This window comes from Staurois parvus, unplaced genomic scaffold (genome assembly GCF_062004578.1).
Source record: "Staurois parvus isolate SC_StPar_1 unplaced genomic scaffold, SC_StPar_1.0 ptg002545l, whole genome shotgun sequence".
Classification (NCBI taxonomy): Eukaryota; Metazoa; Chordata; class Amphibia; order Anura; family Ranidae; genus Staurois; species Staurois parvus.
The window spans coordinates 16,854-36,764 of NW_028320341.1; the positions used below are offsets into that span (position 1 = coordinate 16,854).

General features: G+C 40.8%; 1 protein-coding gene across 1 annotated transcript in view; it reads left to right on the forward strand.

Moving 5' to 3' along the window:
• LOC149430663 (WD repeat-containing protein 1-like) overlaps window positions 1-19,911 on the forward strand; it is a 67,442-nt gene that overhangs the window by 11,808 nt on the left and 35,723 nt on the right. The window contains exons 2-3 of the mRNA XM_089666125.1: window positions 1,331-1,452; window positions 18,159-18,249. Coding sequence (XP_089522251.1) covers window positions 1,331-1,452; window positions 18,159-18,249 — 213 coding nt within the window. The remainder of the gene's footprint in view (window positions 1-1,330; window positions 1,453-18,158; window positions 18,250-19,911) is intronic.

Consider the following 19,911-nt stretch of genomic DNA (forward strand, 5'->3'; position numbering starts at 1 on the left):
AAGCATTTTTTTGGAGGGATAAAACTAGGATTAACCTGTACCAGAATGACTGGAAGAAAAAAGTGTGGAGAAGGCTTGGAGAACAGCTCATGATCCAAAGCACACAATGTCATCTGTAAAACATGGTGGAGGCAGTGTGATGACATGGGCATACATGGCTTCCAGTGGCACTGGGTCATTGTTGTTTATTGATGATGTGACAGAAGAGAGAAGCAGCCGGATGAATTCTGCAGTGTTTAAAGCTTATACTGTCAGCCCAGATTCAGCCAAATGCAGCAACGTGGATTGGACAGCGCTTCACAGTACAGATGGACAATGATCCAAAACACACTGCAAATGCAACCCAGGAGCCTTTGAAGGAAAATAAGTGGAATGTTCTGCAATGGCTGAGTCAATCACCTGATCTCAACCCCATTGAGCATGCACTTCACTTGCTGAAGGCAAAACTAAAGACAGACCCACAAACAAATAACAACTGAAGACAGCTTGACATACCACATACTTATCAGCCTCAAAAATCTTAGAAAATAATCCTGATCACAACTGGCCTTCAGGTAATAAAAAACGGTGTGAAAGAAAGTGTCATGTATTTCTTTTCTGCTACCATGTACCAGAGCAATAGCTATTGGAATCAGATAGGAGAGTAAATGTATGTTTCAAGCTCTTTTAATATGTGCGCCATATTTATTTATAAAATGGAGCCATTTTTAAATTCTCAGTGTTTAAAAAAGGAAAAAAAGTGTGTGTACATTTTTTTTTTTTTTTTTTTTTTTTTTTTTTTTTTTTTTTTATATTTTGTCAGAGGTATTGTAAGCTCCAAGGAGCAGGGCCCTCCTAACCCTCTTGTATTGTTGCTGTATTGTCTCCCGTTATATTGTAAAGCGCTGAGCAAACTGTTGGCACTATATAAATCCTGTATAATAATATTAAAGGTATGATAAAATGCTTTCAATGGTAACAGACCAAAAGGGAACAAATGAAAGTAATTTGCTAGAGCTACATACACTTTTTAAATGCAAAGTGAATTGAAAATGCATGCAAATCCCTGCTGGCTTTAAATAGTCGTGTGCAGATAGTGTTCACATGTTCGTATAAAGTGAATATTCACACATTCAACTCCTTTAGTAAATTGGCCCATTACTACTTGTTGCATCTCTGAAACTGGAAGTGAAGGGAAATATCCCTAACAGGACACAGAGAGCAAAATAGAAAATGGCTGGAGTTTTACTCTTCCTTAAGTTAGAGAATGAGAGATATATTTATAGATCTTTAGCGAACAATTCATGAATTCATATTTTAATTGTTTTTTGTTTCTTTTCCTTCTTTGCAGAAAGTGTGTATGCCAGCCTTCCTCAGATGGAAAGGGGAGTGGCTAAAATTCTTGGAGGAGACCCAAAGGGCAAGAACTTTCTGTACACGAATGGGAAATGTGTAATCATCCGGAATATTGAGGTAAGGAGTCACTGGATGTGTATTTCACACTGCATCATTATCTAAACATAGACCTGTTCCAGGGTCACTCATCATCTCTGATCCGTACAGTTCATGCTGACCTTTCACATAATCCAAACTTTCTCTGAATAATACCAAAGGGACTGTCTTCTGTAAATGGTGTCTTTTGTTTTTTATACCTCCTGAATGTGGAAGGTAGAACAAAACCTGGACCAGAGGGGAAGTAATAATATTAAAAGTAATTTTAAACAATGAAAGTAGTAACACTCTGCACTCTTCTTACTCTTCGCAGACCCACCAGAGCAGTGATAGGAAAGTGATGTGTGAATACTGCCGTACTGGTTACCAGATCATGACTCTCAGGCATTTTGTGGGCTTCCCAATTACTGTGATTGACTCTTACAGCGATCACTTGATCAGCAGCCCATTTTACCAGCTTCTGATCATCAATCTGTGACCAGAAGACCGTATCGCTGTACTGGGGACACCCAATTTAGTGCAGTCCCAACACAACAGCAATGCATGTATGAAGTAGCATGGAGTAAGGCCTATGTTCAAGCCTCTATATGTATGCATATGGCCAGGGGAAGTGGCTAGAGTCTGACTTGCAAAAACTGTGCTTTTACAATATGGCTGTTATGGGGAAAAGTTAGAACATTTTGTCAGGTTTTACTGCTGGTTTTTGACCTTGCTGGATGGATTCTGTCCTTGTGAATAGCAGTGCACTACAGTTACAAATCAGAATCCACAGCAGAGGGCCAAGTACCCCAATTCATCTGCCTCACCCCCAAACTGTCCAGCTCTTATAATATTAGTCTTCTCCCAGATCACTTCCCAAGCATCTTGGTTCTACAGTTTGGCCTGGAGTCATTTGGCCTGACTAAGGCTCAGTTCACACTAGCTTTGTCAGCAGGCATCAGACAGGCGTTTGAGAAGCATTTTTTAACGCTTCTCACACGCATATGAATTCTGCACATGGCAGCATACAGTGCTGTTCACACTGAAGAGTTAGCGTCATGGCAAAACTGACGCCTCTTGTCGAGTCAGGAGTTGAAACCTCCCATTCAAGTCTATGGTGCTGCTCCTCAAACGCCTGGCAGGCGGTTGCAAGGCGTTTGTGGAACGTTTAATACCATTTAACTTCATTATAGGCGTTTGTGGTGCGGTTTTTAACGCTTGGGAAATGCCCGTCAACCGTCTCAAAACCGTGCATGGGGCGTTTGAGGCGCGTTAAACGCTTCCCAAACGCCTGTCAAACACTATAGGGGGCGTTTGGCAATAGTTAGAAATATATAAAACCGCAAAGTGCAGCGCTAAAAACAAATCGATAAAAATGCAAAGTTCCTGTCACTAATAGTGACAATGAAATAATTCCAAAGATGACTGTGACTGTAAGCCCTGCACCCTTTGATGATGATCTTTGCTCGAAACGCGTCACGGGGGGCTACAATAGCTGGACGTTCCACCACCGCTGGTGGCCATCCTGAATTTTATATGGTCAGTGATTTTTCTTTCTTATGCACACATTTGTATGCACCTATTTGCGAATAAAGTTGTTCCTACGGTATCACGCTATGTGGTGTCCCTTATTGTGCTCTCTTCACTGAGAGCCTTCACCTGCAGAAGCTGCACCTTTAAGGGACCTTCCAATGTGCTATACACCTGAGTGCCATACCTGAGACGTGACCCGTAACTATAGAGGATCCTGACCTTATTGATGACCCAGCACACACCTGATGAGACAGGCATATCTATAAGGCGTATCATTTATGCACCTCTGGTGAGTGCGCAATTTATCTATTCACTTTTTATCACTACTTCGGATCAAGTCCCCCACGCATATGTTTCACGATCACATCTGATCTTCATGTGGACTCTGTCATCTTTGGAATTATTTCATTGTCACTATTAGTGACAGGAACTTTTGCATTTTTATCGATTTGTTTTTAGCGCTGCACTTTGCTGTTTTTATATGTTCTATTGAAGGTGTTGTTTGGTTACCTTTTGTGTTCAGGCTGCTATTATACATTCTTGATAGCTCTCATATGCTTACTCTCTTATTTAAGAGTTAGAAATAGTCAAGTGTGAACGAGCCCTTACAGTACTTGGCCTGAATTGTGTGAGGTTCTTGTTTACCAGGTTACTGTATAGCTAGTTGTGGTTGGTCACATTCAACTGGATCACAGAAAGTTAAGATTTAGGTGGATTTGCCTTCAGAGTGGCTACCTAGCTTTGTGTTTCCTGTTGTCTTCAGTTGCACATATGGGAACTGTACAAAGGTCAAGTATGACCATGTAGAACAGTTATTTCAGTTATTTTTTTTGCAAAATCCATATACCTTTTGTGCTGAAAATCCATATCTGCCTTTTTAGCATGGTGCTCACTGCAATCACTTTTAATCTGATGGCAGATTCCAGGTAAAAAACCCAGTCTTAGATTTTGTATCTCTATGGATATACCCTGGAGAGCAGCAGTTACATGCAATCACTGTATCTAGGGAAGGATGGAATGGGGACATGCATGAACTTGTTTACTTTTAAAGAGGCAAGTACTGGATGGAGCAGGGCATGATCTTAATGACTTTCCAACACATTGATTATGTGTCTTGTGTCTCAGGTGCCTGTAGTATGCATGTATGAGTGCATATGTGCTGAGTCATGGCCACTCCCGACTTTCCTGAGTTATTTGTTTCTTGGTGTTCAATATAGATAATCTTTTGTAACTGGTGATTCAGAAATAGACTGTTTGCAGAGGTCAAAACAAACCTGTACACAAAAGATTTTGCATGAAATGTCTATACTGTAATTAAGTATAAACTATACAGTGTTTTCAGTAGGTATGCTTTATTTACAGGAAATGTGTTTTTGCTTGCTGTTTTTCTTGTACCACAGAGATTTTTGTAATCCATGAATAGATTTTGAGATGCTTCCTTTAGTGATTGTACTTGAAATCCTTTCTTAGGGCTCATGTACACGGGGCATTTGGAAAACTCTTCTGAACGATGGAAACTGACTGCTAGGTTAAAAAACGTCAGTTTAGCCACGCTTGCATACCGCGTTTTGCGTTTAGAAGTGTTTTTAAAAGATAACCTCAGGAGACTTTCCCAAATGCCCAGAATGCACTGAAAAATATAAAAAAATTAACTATTTCAGACATTTTGAGAGGAATAGTGAGCAGAAGCAGAGAGAGCAGTATGTGTTGAGATTATCTGTCTGTTTCTGGTTGTATTTACTATGGATCCCATCATGAGCATAATGCAGAACATGCTACCGTTTTTTCCTTCACGTGAAACCTGGAACTGACTGCACTGGTGTACCGGGTCTATTTGAATACATGGAAAATGCTTTGCATACATTTTTGATGAAGAAAAAAGTCTCCGGACAGCATCTGGATATGGACCTGTCAAAAAAACTCATCTAAACGCAAACGCTTGTAAAGATAGTTAAAAGAGTTTTTAGAAGCGTCTGGCGTTTGAAAAGCCAGTAAATTCTACTCCTGAATGCTAGTTTGGTGTGTTCAAAAAAAACGACTATAAACGACGATGTGTACATGGACACATAGGAGAACATTAGGGAGAGTTCAGGGGCTGCTGAAAAAAACGCTGAACAGCTCCTGAACACCAGTTTAGGAGCTGCAGTGTACATGAGCCTCTAATGGGAGAATAATAATATTTTTTCTGTCAATTTAAAGGCAGGGAAATATTACTTTCAGGAAGAAGCCAGCAACGGCAACCCTTGTATTCCTCTTATATTGTGCTTCGCCCATTCTGAGAGAAATCTGTAGACCGCCATTCTTAAAATGGTTTGTCAAGCTAATCCTGTGGTTTTTAGCACTTTGAGTCAATGATTTAAGTGTGAAGTAAATAAAGTCACTAATACTAATCTATACTTGTTGATTAGTGACTCAAAGTGTTGAGGATCACAGGGTCAACTTAACAGCTAGGCGACTTTCACAAGTGGTCAGCAATACCAGCCCAAGTATTTCTTGCAGCACAAGCTTTTTATAGCATTGGCTCATATTTACATTGATTTAACATTTCCATATAAAAATATATATGATATATATAAAACTTTTAAGACTTAGAATTGCATTAAAGTGATACTGAACACACACTGTTTAATTTTACATTATCCCCTCTGTGTATGTGGTTGATAGCACTGTAATTATTTGAATTAAAAAAAAACAAACAAACTTATGTACCTGTTCCCTAATTTACAGCTGTCATATAACCCAGTTCTTTCACAGCCTGTCTGCAAGGAAACAGTGGTGGGAGGAGCTCCTAGTCCTTTGCTGCCAGTCACGTTAAAATGGAAAAAAAAAAACAGCCTTTGGGATACAGAGTACAAAATAGATATTAAATATCAGTAAACTGTTTTTTAAATTATTATACAAATATATGTTTGAGATCAAATCTTATTTTTGGCAATAACATGGTGTGGGCCGATTTGTGCCAATCACAAACTGTCATGCACCTGCAGCCTATTCCTTGGAATAACAGGCAGGTGAAACCTCCATCAATCAAGATGTAATGGCCGACCCATTGTGTTTAGCTGGAAGAGGAGGGAGTGGGCTGTCATTTACCACTCTGTATACACTTACATGTGTTACTCTGTAGTTTACATGGGCTGCTCAGATGTGATAGGGAGGGAATGCTCAGTGTAGAAATACACTGAAAACTGAGCATGTGCAGTAGCTGCCAACACTGCTCTGCAAAATCCCCAACTGCTGTGAGGACATGGAACAGAAGGGGGAGATGGAGAACAGCAGGATCAACCGGATTTTTTGCAATATGCAGAAAATGGATCCCATAGTGACTGAGTGAGTAAGAACAGCATGTAATACAGCATTTATTGACCATTTTGAATTATGTGGGTTTAATGACACTCTAACAAAGAAAAAAGTAATTGGTAACTCCTGAAGCTCAACTGCGGAGATTTCTCCCACTGCTTTCAAAGCGCGCTGGGTGTGTGATCTGTTGTAGGTGTCAGTGTATTCCTAACAGATCGTGCATTTGCCTGCAATGGATTGCATGGTACCACAATACCATGAAATCTAGTTGCAGTTGGTTTCTAAACGTAGTGCATTTACTACAAGCCCATTTCGATGAATAGGCTGAATATCACACCACATTGAATTGTATAGGACCGCTTCTTATGCGTTTCAGATGTGAACTGACCCTAAGGCTTGGTTCACACCTGTGCATTTGGTGTGGCCCACGTTTTCGTGGACACAGCAGCCCATTTACTTGAATGGTCTGCTGTACCTGTGGGAAAGGCAGGAAAAAGGTCTGCATTCCTTTTTTAAATTTGCAACCACAACACCATACGATATTCCACACCCGCAAATGCACTTCATGCTTGTGTGGGGTACCATTAAGAATGAATGGCAGCCACGTGCACCTGTAAGGCTGGCCATACACTATACAATTTTCTGTTCAATTTCTGCCCAATTTCTTTTAGATTTACCTTCAACTATGTAGTGCAAGGGCCTGCCTAACTGGATACATTTGAAAGTGTTGTTTAGGTTTGACCTCGTATTATATGTTTTTTTGGTAAATCTAAAGCAAAAATCTCAAGAAAATTGTATAATGTATGGCCAACCTAAAAGTGCAGCGGGGTTTTGGTTTCGAGATAGGTGCGATTTCCACACAAGTGTGAACCTAGCCTAAGTTCATACTATAATGTGCTGTGGGAAACCTGTGATCCATGTCCGTTTCCCACACTGCATTTAAATTGCAGTGCCCTTGCAATCTGCAGCTGGTGTCCGTGTAATCTTAATGACACCCCAAGCGCAGGTCAGAAACCTGCACTGGATTATATGGTTCAAAGCAACCATGCGATCCGGTTGCAGTGTGGTTCCTAAATCAGTGCATGCACTACTTTGATGTGGTGCGATTTGACCCATTCAGTGTTATTTTTCGATCTGAATTTTACAGGAATGTGGAATGGTTCTTGCGCAAAATTTTTTTTTTTTTTTTTTTGCAAAACATGGTGTGAACCAAAGCTTAAAGGAACCCATAGCAACCTATTGGCAGTCCTCTATCCTTGGTGACTTCTGCAAACTGAAATCTGGTTGCTGCACTTTATACATGATCGTTGCTCTGTAATATTAAATTGGCCAGTTTTTGCCCTTGAATTTTTGATGACCACAGGACTGTGTATTGCTGTGAATTGGTTTTACGTATTTAAAAGCTGGATTTAAAAGGCAAAAAAAAAAAATCTGTGAATAATTGGTCAATGGAATTTAAAGTGCTTTTCATAAAGCATGTTCATAAAACGGACGTTTATTCTGGAAATAGGAAATGAATAATGCATGCCTACTCAGTATATTTGTGTTGACACTAGAGCCTTTGATTCATGTGTATGCACTTACGTGCTGGATGTATGTGATCACCAACCCATCTACAGCATTTGCTGAAAACATTAAAGAAAACCTGTCATTATAGAATTTGAGAGTTGTCATGATCTCCTGAAACCTTGTCTGTCTTGCGGTCATGCCTTTTTATTCTGCCTTTTTAATTGCTTTTTGATTTCCTGAAGATTACAAGTGTGTGGGTTGTTTGTGGGTGGTGTGTGGTGGTGTGTGGTGTTTTTGTGTTTTTTTTTTTTTTTTTTTTTTTTTTTTTATGCTTGCAGCATTGAGAGCATAGCAAGCTATCTTTTTAGCACTTTTTCAGAAGAAGGTGAATTTGTCAGTGGTATCCCCCCTCCACCTATATTTTTAACGGCAGGTTTCTTTTTAAGGGAAAATTCCAGGTATGGATTTTATTTTACACATAATTATTTTTGGTTGAGCTTTGGAGCAATGTAACTATGTATATACCTTATCTGGCTGATGCCCCTGGAAGCTGGAAATCACTGAAGTAGACACTACTACTGCTGTGATCTCCACCACTTGCTTCAGTTCCCTGCTGCAGTCTGAACACAGAAGGTTGGCCGCTTGTGTGATGATCGCGGCATCAGACCCCTGACCTTCTACCAAACTCGTGACCGAAGGACTAGCCAATCTAAAATCACAATGTCGTGTGCATAACAATGCCATTCCCAGCTGCACCTTGCACAAAGATTTTCCAGCTCACTGGACCACAAATTGATGTACCGGCAGCCTGAACGCGATTGTTACTGGGTCAGGTTAATTACGCAATTAACCCTTCACACTGCCACCACCTCCTTTTTGTACAGATAGGAAACTCGGCAATATCAGCAATAACACTAGGATGATTGGATAATCGTCCGTATACCACTGTCACCGCAGACAGGTTATACAGAGGGTTAAACGACACATAGTAGCGCTTCAGCGGCAGGAATTCGTAAGTTGCATTAAGGAGCTTTTGAAACCGTTCAACACTTTCAGAAAGATTTATTACTAAAAGGTCAAAAGGGTGCAATAAAAATATTTACAGAAAAAAGATGTAACCAATGTATTCAGTTGTGTTCAAAATAATAGCAGTGTGTTTGAAAAAAGTGAATAAAGCTCAAAATCCTTCTAATAGCTTTTATTTCCATACACACAAATGCACTGGGAACACTACACATTCTATTCCAAATCAAAACATGAAGAAAATATTTCAAATTTGTGGTTATCTAAAAAAAATTGAAGAAAAGTGAATATTAGACTGTTCAAAAAAAATAGCAGTGTTTGTATTCTTCTTTACAAACTCAAACATTCACTATATAAACTAAAAAAATGTTTGAAGATTTTGCTTTCCTTTGAATCACTTAATGAATATTTAGTTGTATAAGCACTGTTTCTGAGAACTGCTGTACATCTGTGTTGCATGGAGTCAACCAACTTCTGGCACCTGTGAACAGGTATTCCAGCCCAGGATGATTGGACTACATTCCACAGTTCTTCTCTATTTCTTGGTTTTGCCTCAGAAACTGCATTTTTGATGTCACCCCACAAGTTTTCTATTGAATTAAGATCCGGGGATTGGGCTGGCCACTCATAACGTCAATCTTGTTGGCCTGGAACCAAGATGTTGCACGTTTACTGGTGTGTTTGGGGTCGTTGTCTTGTTGGAACACCCATTTCAGGGGCATTTCCTCTTCAGCATAAGGCAGCATGGCCTCTTCAAGTATTCTGATGTATTCAAACTGATCCATGATCCCTGGTATGCGATAAATAGGCCCAACACCGTAGTATGAGAAACATCCCCATATCATGATGCTTGCCCAACCATGCTTCACTGTCTTCACAGTGTACTGTGGCTTGAATTCAGTGTTTGGGGGTCGCCTGACAAACTGTCTCCGGCCACTAGACCCAAAAAGAACAATCTTACTTTCATCAGTCCACAAAATGTTGCGCCATTTCTCTTTAGGCCAGTCAATGTGCTCTTTGGCAAATTGTAACCTCTTCAGTGCATGTCGTTTTTTTTTTTTTTTTTTTTCCCAATAGTGGGACTTTGCGGGGGCTTCTTGCAGATAGCTTGGCTTCACATAGGCTTCTTCTAATTGTAACAGTACTCACAGGTAACTTTGAGTATCTTTGATCTTCCTGGAGCTGATTGTTGGCTGAGTCCTTGCCATTTTGGCTATTCTTCTATCCATTCGAATGGTAGCTTTTTGCTTTCTTCCACGTCTTTCAGGTTTTGGTTGCCATTTTAAAGCATTTGCAGTCATTTTAGCTGAGTAGCCTATCATTTTCTGCATTTCTTTATAGGTTTTCCCCTCTCCAATCAACTTTTTAATCAAGGTACGCTGTTCTTCTGGACAATGTCTGGAACAACCCATTTTCCTCAGAATTTCAGAGCGAAATGCACTGTAACCATCATGTACAACATTTGCTGCCTTCCTTCCTTAAATAAGGGCAATAATTCCCACCTGTTTTTCAAAGAATGAATGACCTCACTAATAGAACTCCACACTGCTATTATTTTGAACATGCCCCTTTCAATTAGTGATTCAATTACACAGAATCAGCAGCATGCATGTCATGACTGTTGGGTCTGTTGGATTTCTGTTACTCTACTACACCTGCTAGTAAATTATTTGACATATAGAAATATTTCTACCAAACACAGTGATTGATCAGGTTAGTGATGTCTGACTGCTATTATTTTGAACACAACTGTATATAAATATACAGAGAGCAATAAAACTGCTAAAAGATAACAGAAGTTTAGGTAGATAAGTACTTGCCAAAAAGCCTTGGGTTAAGCAGCTTCATGTCTCCTGAGCCAAAAGATTTCTTGTCTCTATTGCTAGTTTCGATGTTAAACGCAGGAGACTCTGCTTTCTCTCCCTCACAACTCCTAGCTTAACAGCCTTTTTCTACAATCTCATCAGGGTGTCTCCTTACAACAAAGAACCAATTGCCTTATTTGGGGAGGGAAGTATAGGTGGAGACCTAAGTTACAGCCAGAATCTCTCTTAGCTTATATTTTGGCCCATAACTATTCCTAGGTACATTTGACATCCCAACCGCGGGTAGATTAATATGCAGACGCATTTGTGGAGTGGTTAGATATGAGATATGAAATATACACTTGAATGGTTCAAGAGATATACTTTTCTGTTTTTCTATGTATGCTAGTCAAGGAGTGTGACATATCAAACGGTTTGTCTTATCTTGACCAATCTGAAGATATGCCTGGTTTTTATGTAAGTCTCTCATATTCCAAGATATGAGACATAGGGGGGGAAATGGATTTTGAATGTGGTATCTAGTTTTACTCCTCTGGAATGTCTATGAACTCAGGGAAAGGCTTGGGTTATACTTTTACGATATGCCAGATTGCACAGTTTCTTAGACAGCCAGGCACCCAGCTCCCTGGGGGTTTTATAGCTTGGAGCTTCCTGCTGTGCTTTGGCTGCCTATGACCTCGGCCAACACACAGGCCACATGTCAGTGTCGATGAACAGAGAAGAAGGCGGGGATGATGGGACAACATGGAGAATTCTTAGCAAAATGGAGGGCCGTGTCCGTCTCTGTATGCACGATTGCTACAGCTTGGCTCAGGAGCTATTCAAAGAATGCTTTACATTTTTTGAATGAATGCAAAGTGTTCCCTGATTGGACAAGGTAGAGAGCATGATGACACTTCCCTGCCTTTTTTGCTGAAAACGTCTTCCTTTTTTTTGCTAGATATTTAGTGCATTATCTTTTTAAAGCCTCATGCACACAGGACATTTTTCCAAACTTGGCAGAAAAATCATGATGCTTGTACAAGTGTGTAATGCTTTTACGCACGGTTTAAGGCGTCAAGCTCTTCGGTCATTCATTTTAGTGGCCAGATTAATAATTTTTATTCTGACAGTTGAAATGAATTACCATTCAAGTGCTAAGCGCGTCTAGCGTTTACAAGAGTCAAGTGTTTTTTTTTTTTTGTTTTTTTTTTCCTTTCTGCCAAAACTGTGCTACTTCTGGACACACTGGCAGTAAGGGTTTTTTTTTTTTTTTTTTTTGCCTCTAAAATCCCCTGTTCTAAATGCTGATAAAAGCCTGTGTGTATGGACTCATAGGCTAACATGCAGGGACGTTTAGAGGCAGAAAACAAAAACGTTTGGCTCCCCTAGGAGCAGCTGCAATAACGTCCATTGTGCATGAGGCTTAAAGCAGCTCCTACACGTGTATTTCACTGTGCATTTAGTTGCTGCCTGGAGTTCTGCTTTGAAGGAGAGCACAAAAAAATGCCAGGGAATAATTCTAGCTTTTCTATACTTCATATTGGTATGTCCTTATAAGCTCCATTAGTGCCTGTCACAACTGTTTGAATATGTGCACACGGTGTTGTGGAATCGGCAGCATATAGGCGTGTCCGCTGCTTGTGTTTCATAATGGGCCTCTTGTCTATGGATGACAATGTGAATAGTGAGCATAAGAAGTCTGGCTGAGGCAAGTGTATAAAATGTCAAGTCTTTTCTTTAAAGGATAAGTTCACCTTTTGGATAAAAACAATAAATACACTTTTTTTTTTTTTTTTTTGCAGGTAAAAAAATGTATATTTATTATTTATGTCTAAAGGAGCCTGTAAAGCATTGCACCAGCAATCAATCAGTAGATCGCTGATACCATGCAGGTCTCCTGCAGACCTGTCAGAATATCTGCTTGCCGTAAGGGATATACGAGCAAGCAGATGTACTGACTGCAAACGTCAATGAATTGCCACATCGCTCCACAGCACTGTGATAGTTCATTGAAAACTACAAGTCCACAGTTGCTAAGGTTTTTGGGACTTGTAGGCACTCATTCACAGAACACTGTGAATGAATGACACAGCCGTGTGGGCACAGCATGCTCAGTAGAGGACACCAGTTGGTTTACACAATCTCAGCCTGCAGTGGAGACACAGAGAGGCAGGGAGGGACAGCTGAAGGTAGGATCAGCTGGGTATATTTCACTGTACACACAACATATGTTTTAGTGGCTTTGTGAGTATGCACACTTTGTTATATAGCATGTAATAAGAGTTTTTCATAGCCTGGGTTTGTCAATTTTAAAGTATATGTAAACCGTCACCTTGTAAAACAACCCATTTCAGTTTAAAATAACAGGCAAAATGTGTAGATATGAAAACCATTATATTTTTTTTTTTCTCCCTTTTTTCATAAATGATCACTTTCCCTCTGTTCTTAGCTGCACAGAAAACTGGGGAAGAAGAAACAACAGGACACTCCTCTTCCCAGTGAATGGCTGTGCAAGGGGTGGGGGGTCAAACCTGATCATTGGAGGATGGCAAGCTGAGTTCCCAGCACAGCCAAAACACTGACCTTGCTGTGCTCTCATGCCTAGTGTGGTCGGTTTTTGATAGGGAAGCAGAGGAACTGGCAGGAACACCAGGGATTTCAAAAACGAAATCCATACAAAGAGAACTTGATACCTTTTTTTTCCTTGTTCAAACATTTTTATTGATTTTTCTAAGCCAGAAACAAGCTTAGGACATGCAAATGCATATACAGACGTATTGGAGAACAGGTTGCCCAAAGGCACGAAGATAAATGTCATGTAAAAACATACAACTGGGAACCACAATGAAACATTTGGGGAAAAATGCAATACAAAGGGGGTTAAAGCATAGTTATGGTTTAACTAGGCTGTACTGCACCTCAGAACTACCTATAGGTTCCATGCAAAGTGAAGGAAGAAAAAAAATGGAAACAAGTTGGAAAGAATAAAGGAGACCAAGAAAGAACAGAGAAGGAGGAGAGGGGTTGCGTGACTTCTAAAAGAGCAGGGGTAGTTCGGGAACGGACCACTGTAGGAAACGGCACATATGAACATTGTGATGTGAGACTAAAAAAAAAATGTTAAGGAAGGAGCAGCGAATCGTCAAAAGTCGGCAGAAGGAAATGTTCCACCCAGGGGTTCCAGATCTTTAGAAATTTGGGGACAGAGTCCATATTGGGTGCTTTCACTTTGGCGTGAATCATAGCTTGTGTTACCTTGTTTCTTACAGCTAGAATAAATAGCGATGGCGACTTCCATGATTTGCTTAGCTGCTGTGGTGACTTGCAGGAGAAGCTTGAATTGGGATTTAGATATGAAGGGTGAAGGTTTAACAAGTTGATCGGGTCTGGCGACAGTGGCTTTGCAAAGAGCGAGAACGGCATATGAAAAATTTCATCCCAAAAAGCTTGGGCTACTGGGCAAGACCACCAAATATGAAAATATGTTCCTACCACCGCACAGCCCCAGTGAAAGTGGCTATGCAGTGGAAGAATTCAAGGACTCCTGTACACTTGGTTTCTGCAGAAGCAGTGAAAACTTGGGGAAATTGGGGGCCAAAGAATCTTGGTGTGGAAGTAGTAGTGAAATGTGTCTCCAGCAAGCAGACGACGTGCCTTTTGGGACGCAAAAGATCGGAAGGCTTTATGTTTTAATAGCTGGTAGTTATGGCCCTGGAAGGGTAAGGGCCCAGCAGTGCTGCTTGCAGAAGCTGCTACTTTGTGCGAAAGTAGTGAAATTTGGCGATTAATATCGTGTGGTGGGCCGTCTAGGCGTCGGGGGGGCCAGCACCCGTTGAACTCTGTGTAGTTCAAGGCTTTTGATGGGTATTGCCGGGGCCAGGGCCGTGACTGTGGAAAGGACGTTTATGATAGATTCCGGGAGGCTGCGGATACGTAGGCTTGAGTGGCAGGCCCTATTCTCGAAGTCCTCCAGACGGGACTGTAGAGTCAGATTTTCATCACGCAGAAGTTCAGGTTTGTCAGAGTGGGTATGGAGAGTGGCGTCCAGGTCGTCAATCCTGTGTTCTAGGTCAGATACGCGCTTTCCCAGGCCACAAATTTCTTTAGACAACTTGTCAGTAATAAGATCTGAGGTCTGTTTCAGGGCTTTGTGTAGCATCTTGTCAAATTGTTTGAGAAGTTCAGAAGAAGTAAGGTCAGAGAGTGTACAGGTGTCCACAGGTCGGAGTCTGACTCGCCATCTGAAGTGCAACAGGATCTGTGATGAGCAGCCTGCAGGACTGCATATGGCTGTGTCTGTGTCACATGCAGTAGCAGTTGCCATCTTAGATGTAGCTTGAGCCAGGGCCTCCTTTATGGGTTTGGCCTGTGACTGATATTTGGTGGCTCCCCGGACCATCCGTGTGGGTGCCGGGGAGGTTGTCACGGCAACCGGACGAGGCACATGGCTGAGTCGAGCCCGCAGCTGCATTCGGGAGGCTTCTTCCCCCCCCCACTATGCTGTGGAGCCTCAAATGGACATGTCAGTTCCAGCAGCCCCGTGCAAGCGCACCCCCAGGATACCTTTCTTTATTCAAGTACATGAGACATCAGGAATATAACCTTTTGGGTTGACATATTATTCTTTAAGAAACCGATTGTATAGTTCATAGAAGTTGCTAGGTTCAGTTTTGTTACTCCAGGGCAACTATTTGTTACTTTTTATTTGAGGAATGACTGCTTCCATCAGAACCTTTTTATCAGTTTTTTTTTAAAGTTGGTAATGTTTGGATAAGCTAAATGTTAATCCACTAAGTGGTGCTTATCCTGGCCGGCATGATATCTTGCTCTCTTTTATCCAATGGGTATGCATGTTGAGATCTGCAGTGAACAGGACATGTGGCCTGTCTTAGAGGATCTTGAGAGACTGACATTTCAGGGACAGCCGACTAGCCAGTAGCTCTGCTCTGTCACCCAAGATCCTCCTTATTGACATTGATCACATGGCCAGGTAAAGGAAGGATGCAGAACTGGCCATTTTTAAATTAAGAATGAACTTTTATATCTTTCTTGCGCAGAATTGTTGAGTCCTCCTTTCTGACCCCTCTCTCTGCTTTGCCATTCATAAAGCATCATTATTGGTTGTCTCTCATGAAAGCTAAAGCAAGGAGAGAGGAAGCGCAACACTGGCGCCTATTATGCCAGCCTCCCTGAAGTCAGTGATTGAGCTACAGTGCGAGTTGGACTGTCTGGGATGACAGGACATTTTGTAGCAGGATGAATTCTCATTGCAACAGCAAGGTAGGTGTAAAAAATATTAGGGACTACAAAGACCTGAACATGATCATTCCTGAAGGTTCGTATACCTTCTGACTTTTTCTTCCCCTCCCTCCTCTTCTGCCTGACTCCCTGCATACACCTGTGAAACATGGACATGGACATGTAAGAAGCAGCTAGCATTGAAACGTGTTACTGCCCCATCCTGCGGCATCACGTTCCCGTAGTGACTTCACTTCTGCCCGGTGGCCATCTTGCGTTCCAGCCTGGTTCCACACATGAGACACAGCCTGTACACGCTGCAGAGGACTTGATGTGAATCAGGAGACCTGGCTTTCACCACAGCCAAGGCCCCCAGTTGTCCATCTACCCTCTTCTCTGCCTCTGGAACCTTTTCTGGATGACGTCTCTATGTACCCATACCTGATAACTACTTACCTCTTGTGAGTTACATACCATTGTGTGCAATAAGTGATTCTCAAATACTGCACTTAGTCTGGCGCCCCTCTCTCTCCTCTTATCTCCACTACAGAGTCCATCTTAACTCAATAGGGTGCTGCCTCATGACTGTGCTATCCTAATAGTTGAATACCTCCCTACTACCCATGGGACTGTTCTATTTAACCCCATCTCTCCAGTGCCAATATCACCTATTGAAAAAAAAATGCGGCTGCGGTACATTTTTGATTTGATACATTTTACATTAATTTCAATAGGGAGCTGCTTTTTCAGCGAGGTTTTGAAAAGGGCACCAAAGATGTGGTATGCAGGACTTTTTAAAGGCAAATTTGTCTTTATTATATTTTACATCAATTTTGATAATACAAAATATGAGCAATAATAACATGGACAAGTGGATAGAAAAACATCATAAGTGTGTCTATAGTCCATGCGGATGAGTGAAAATTAGTCTAAACAGCAGAATGGAAGTGTTTCAATAGCACATATTACGGAAATGTATAGGAAAAAAAAAACATAGGTTCAATCCCAGACAAAATACATGTAACAATGTGTGATAACTCCGTATGAACCCAAACAAAAAAAAAAACTCCTACAGAGAAGAGAAAAAAGATAACTTAGTTGTAAAGATAGTGAGGGAGAAGGAGAGAGGGTTGGGGGGACAGATACGGTAGAAAGCGGAGTCAAGGCAGCCCCACTTCAGTATCCTGTCAGAGTGACCACGCCGCTTGCACCCGATACGGGCGCCTGGACCAAACTGGCAAACATGCCAAAATGAAAATTGGCAAATGCAAGCATTGCCTCCATACACATGGTATCATTAAGCACAGAAACATGCAGGACTTTTTAAAACTCGCTGCAGTGCAGTGCTGTAAAGAGCCCCATGGGATTTAATAGGAAATCGAAGGGTGTTCAAGTCAAACCAGGACTTTTGAGTTTGAAATTTCTTTTATTATACAAGGAGTGGGATATTTTTCGACATACTCCCCTGCTACATTTATACACTTAGCCCAGCATTTAACTAATGGCTGGAAAGCTTCAGCATAGAAAGATTTGTCTGTATTCTTGAACCATCCGAGGATAGCTTGCTTCACTTCGTCATCATTGTGTTCACCACTCCCACGGAGAGATTTTTCTCTTGTGCAACTTCACGACAGGTTGTGCAACGATTTATCCAGGGTCAGGCGTTCCATGTGCTGAATGCTTACAGGAATGACTGCTGTGGGCTGGGAATCACTTCGGCCTGGATTGTCACTGACAGACATATGGCCATCTTTGAAACGTTTACACCATTCAAATGTCTTACTGCAGCTGAGAGTATCATCACCGTACTGTGCTAGAAGTCTCCTGTAGATATCGACGGGTTTTACACCTTCGTCAACTTCTTCAACACATGCTGTACCATGCGAGCACTGACGCTGTTGTCTGCCACCTTGATTGACCTGTCTCTGGACTGGCCTGCTACATGTGCGCTGCTTGTCAGTAATAGGATACACTTACTACTGCGGGTAGTACTGCCACACCAGCATCCTATTTTATACCTGTAAAATTTAAAGTCCTGGGATGACTTTAATGCCCCTCGTATTTTATTGCTTTTTTAACAAGGTAAAAATACATTGGTGTGAAAGGGCCTCTAATGTTAGTGGTGGGGTTTATGCTTCATTGTGCTAGATATCTAGGTTTGGATACATGAAGTCTTTTCACTCTGAGGTGGGACAAGGTGTTTACTGCTGTTTACAAGACATACGTTACTAAACGCTGTAAAATTTGTTACATGTGGTCTTCGCTCTAATGCAGTCTCCTGCTGTAGTGTGCCTTATCTAAACTTACATTATAGCAATTCCCTCTGTGGTTTCTTGACAGAACCCAGCCATTGCCGATGTCTACACTGAACATGCCCATCAGGCTGCTGTTGCCAAATACGCTCCCAGTGGATTCTACATCGCATCTGGAGGTAGGTTATCTTCTAATTTATTTTCTGGGAGGTTACAATTTATTTTTATAGGCCACTCACCTACAACATTTATTATCATGAGTTGGATATTGTGAGATTTTATTTTAGATTACAGAAATGGGGAGTATGGCCTGTTGTGGCTTCCAACTGTATATAAAAGGAACACAAAAGCTTGCTTTGACACTTTCTGCAAGAAACTGAAATGGAAGCTGTGCAGTCAGGGAAGATATTAACGGGGTTGTGACTGGCCTAATAGCAGATATACCTAGTTTTATGTAGCAATGAGTAAAGTAAAAGCCTGTAAAACGGTGTCCGTAGTGAGAGGATACTTGGAGAACAATTGGGCAGTCCGATAAACTGTCTAATGCTTGTGGGTCACCACATACACTATTGGCTGAGGTTCATTATATAATAGAAGTCATTGGGCAGGTTAGAAAACCATGTGCTTACTGGTCTGAACAAGAATATTTGCTCAAGGCAGCCGTTTGTGTTATTTGCATTACTGGCTGGTGCAGATGCCAAAGGAATTCTGATCATATCTTCACTTTTGAATTTTTGCATGCCTGTAGCTAATGCTAGGAGTAAATAGAGAAACCAAAAACTATTTTAACTTTTTATGCAGCTTTTGCTAAAGTGTACTAAAAGATAAAGAAAATGAATGAACCAGCTATGTGCTGTCTGGTCTGAGCACTTCTTTTCTTTTTTTTTTGTTTAGAAATAATGTATTGAAAAACGTTTTGTACAGTACAAAATAATGGCCAAAACATGAACAAAAAGCACATTGATAAAAGAATAAAGGATTCGGCCTAAACAAATCTACAGTAGCCAGTAGAAGCCCAAAGATGCATTGAAAATATAACATGGATTGGTGTACATCAAGAATGCAAGCATATCATGCAATAAATACACAATCAAAAAGATCAGTAGAGCACTTCATTTCTTGGACAGCCCATAGATGAGTCCATTTTTACTTAATTTTTTTTTTTTTTTTTTCATTTGACCAGTGGGTTCAGCAAAAAAAAAATGCTATTTTTTTTTTCCATCCACATACTCTGTGGATGGGGGAATCCTCCCTGCTGAGCTGTTTTATTCTGACAGTAGTGGGAGACTTCCCCCGCTGTCAGAATACACTGATCAGATTCACCAATTAAACATGTAAAAGGGGTTGCAATTGGGATGTCAAAAAATATTAAATTTACTATTGAAGTTAGATTAGTTGATCCAGAAGGTCGCTTTTTATTTCTGAAAGGAAACTTACAAAGAATACAATGCACATTAGGAAATATATACTTTTAAGAAGGGTTACTTGATTGTAGCAGGAAACTTCAAATTTTGTATGGATCCTTCGATGAATGCCTCATCGTGCATGTGGTGAGGAGGAGGTAAAAATTTGAAGTTGGTTAAGAAAATGTTACATCAGTGTCAATTGATTCGTGGAGAATTAAACATCCAAGAGAGACTATACCTTTTTTCTCTCTGGCAAATGGGATGTACTCAAGATTGGATTACATAATGATAGAACATACACTTTTAGAGTCTTTTGGTAAAGTTCAAAATTAAGGTAATGTCTTTATCAAATCATGCAGCTGTTATAACAAGATTAAGACTGGAAGTAAAACTGAGTGGAACTAGTATGTGGAGATTAAATGAGCTTTTACAGGA